Here is a 1,216-nt window from a genome sequence, read left to right as displayed (position 1 = left end):
GACCCCGGCCCCCCGCCCTGCCCACGCCAAGCCGGCCAATCCCGGTTTTATTAGTGCGGAGCCATCGCCGCCACCCCGGCCCCTGAGAGGGGCCCGCGGCAGGGCTGGGGCTGCTCCGCCGGGCCTCAGAGTGACCCAGTTCCTGAGGGAGGTTACTGGAGCCCATTAGCAGGCTGTTTCCTGCCCCGGCTCTGAGAGCCATACGATACTGACCTGTCCTGCGGTGTCACAGAGCTGGAGTCTCACTGGCCGCCCATCCACAGAAACCACAGCTAAAAACAAGACCAAAACGACAATCAGGGGGTGTCTTCTAACCCCTTTGCAAAGGATACGAGTTTCCACCTGCACGGGCTGCCATTATCGCTCCAAACCCTTCAGCTCCTGTTCTGGGTCCCCCGGCGAAGCAAATGAGGACTCGCCCCAAACGAGGAGGCCCGAGCACTTGAGCGTAGCACCCTCAGGGCCGACAATTCACCCGAAACCCCTGAACCCTTTGAAGGCACCCCAGCAGGGCCCGCACTTTCTTCTTAGCTGGAAAAATTTATTTTCCCATCACACTAGTTTCAAAAAACCTAAAAACAACACGGGGGTGGGGGGTGGCGGGGGGGGGGACAAGTGGGAACCAACTTGCAGCTTTGAATCAGTGGGAAACCTCAAAAACAATTGTTTTCCCCTGGGAAACGTTGGGAGCCTTCGGGGTTTGTCGTAAAAGTGTAGCTTGTTTTCAGGACATGTGCAAACGCTGGCTGCCTGCGTCGTCCTGTTTATAAAACAGGGCGCTGCTTATCTCTCCGCTCAGCTCGCAGGACAGAGGAGCAGACAGCAGCTCAGCAGGGCCCGTGAGCCCAGCTCTCCAGGGCCTGCGACAGGGCAGGCTGGAGGGCTCCACTGGAATCAAACAGTTCTGTCTCCATATAACTTTCTAGATTGTTCATACCTGTTTATACTAGTCAATTGAGACCCCCGCCCCACAAAGGAAAGCAACAGTGGCCCCCACTACGAGCGCTCGGGGTTTTATCTAGGGCACCTTTGAGATGGGAGAAAGCAAGCCCCGCCATCGTGACTTTCTAAGAGGTCAAGAAGCCTGGTCCTTTTCAGGAGTGTGTTTCAGACCGGCTTCCGTGGGTTTCAATTCTTTCCGAAGTTTCAAAAAGACCCGAAAAGCATCAAGGTCAAGGGTCCTGATCTTTGTGTTCTACCAAAGCAAACAGCTCCC

At 55.9% G+C, this 1,216-nt stretch overlaps 1 protein-coding gene across 1 annotated transcript in view; it reads right to left on the bottom strand.

The window, feature by feature from the left end:
* Positions 1–1,058, bottom strand: part of LOC105309872 (rho-related GTP-binding protein RhoU) — a gene marked incomplete at its 3' end in the record, with an annotated part of 4,261 nt that extends 3,203 nt beyond the window's left edge. The window contains exons 1-2 of the mRNA XM_011386084.1: positions 1,028–1,058; positions 214–317 (exon numbers count right to left, since the gene is read on the bottom strand). Coding sequence (XP_011384386.1) covers positions 214–317; positions 1,028–1,058 — 135 coding nt within the window. The remainder of the gene's footprint in view (positions 1–213; positions 318–1,027) is intronic.
* Between the last annotated feature and the right edge of the window lie 158 nt (positions 1,059–1,216).

This window comes from Pteropus vampyrus, unplaced genomic scaffold, assembly GCF_000151845.1.
Source record: "Pteropus vampyrus isolate Shadow unplaced genomic scaffold, Pvam_2.0 Scaffold909, whole genome shotgun sequence".
NCBI lineage: Eukaryota > Metazoa > Chordata > Mammalia > Chiroptera > Pteropodidae > Pteropus > Pteropus vampyrus.
This window is presented reverse-complemented; position numbering and strand designations above follow the sequence as displayed.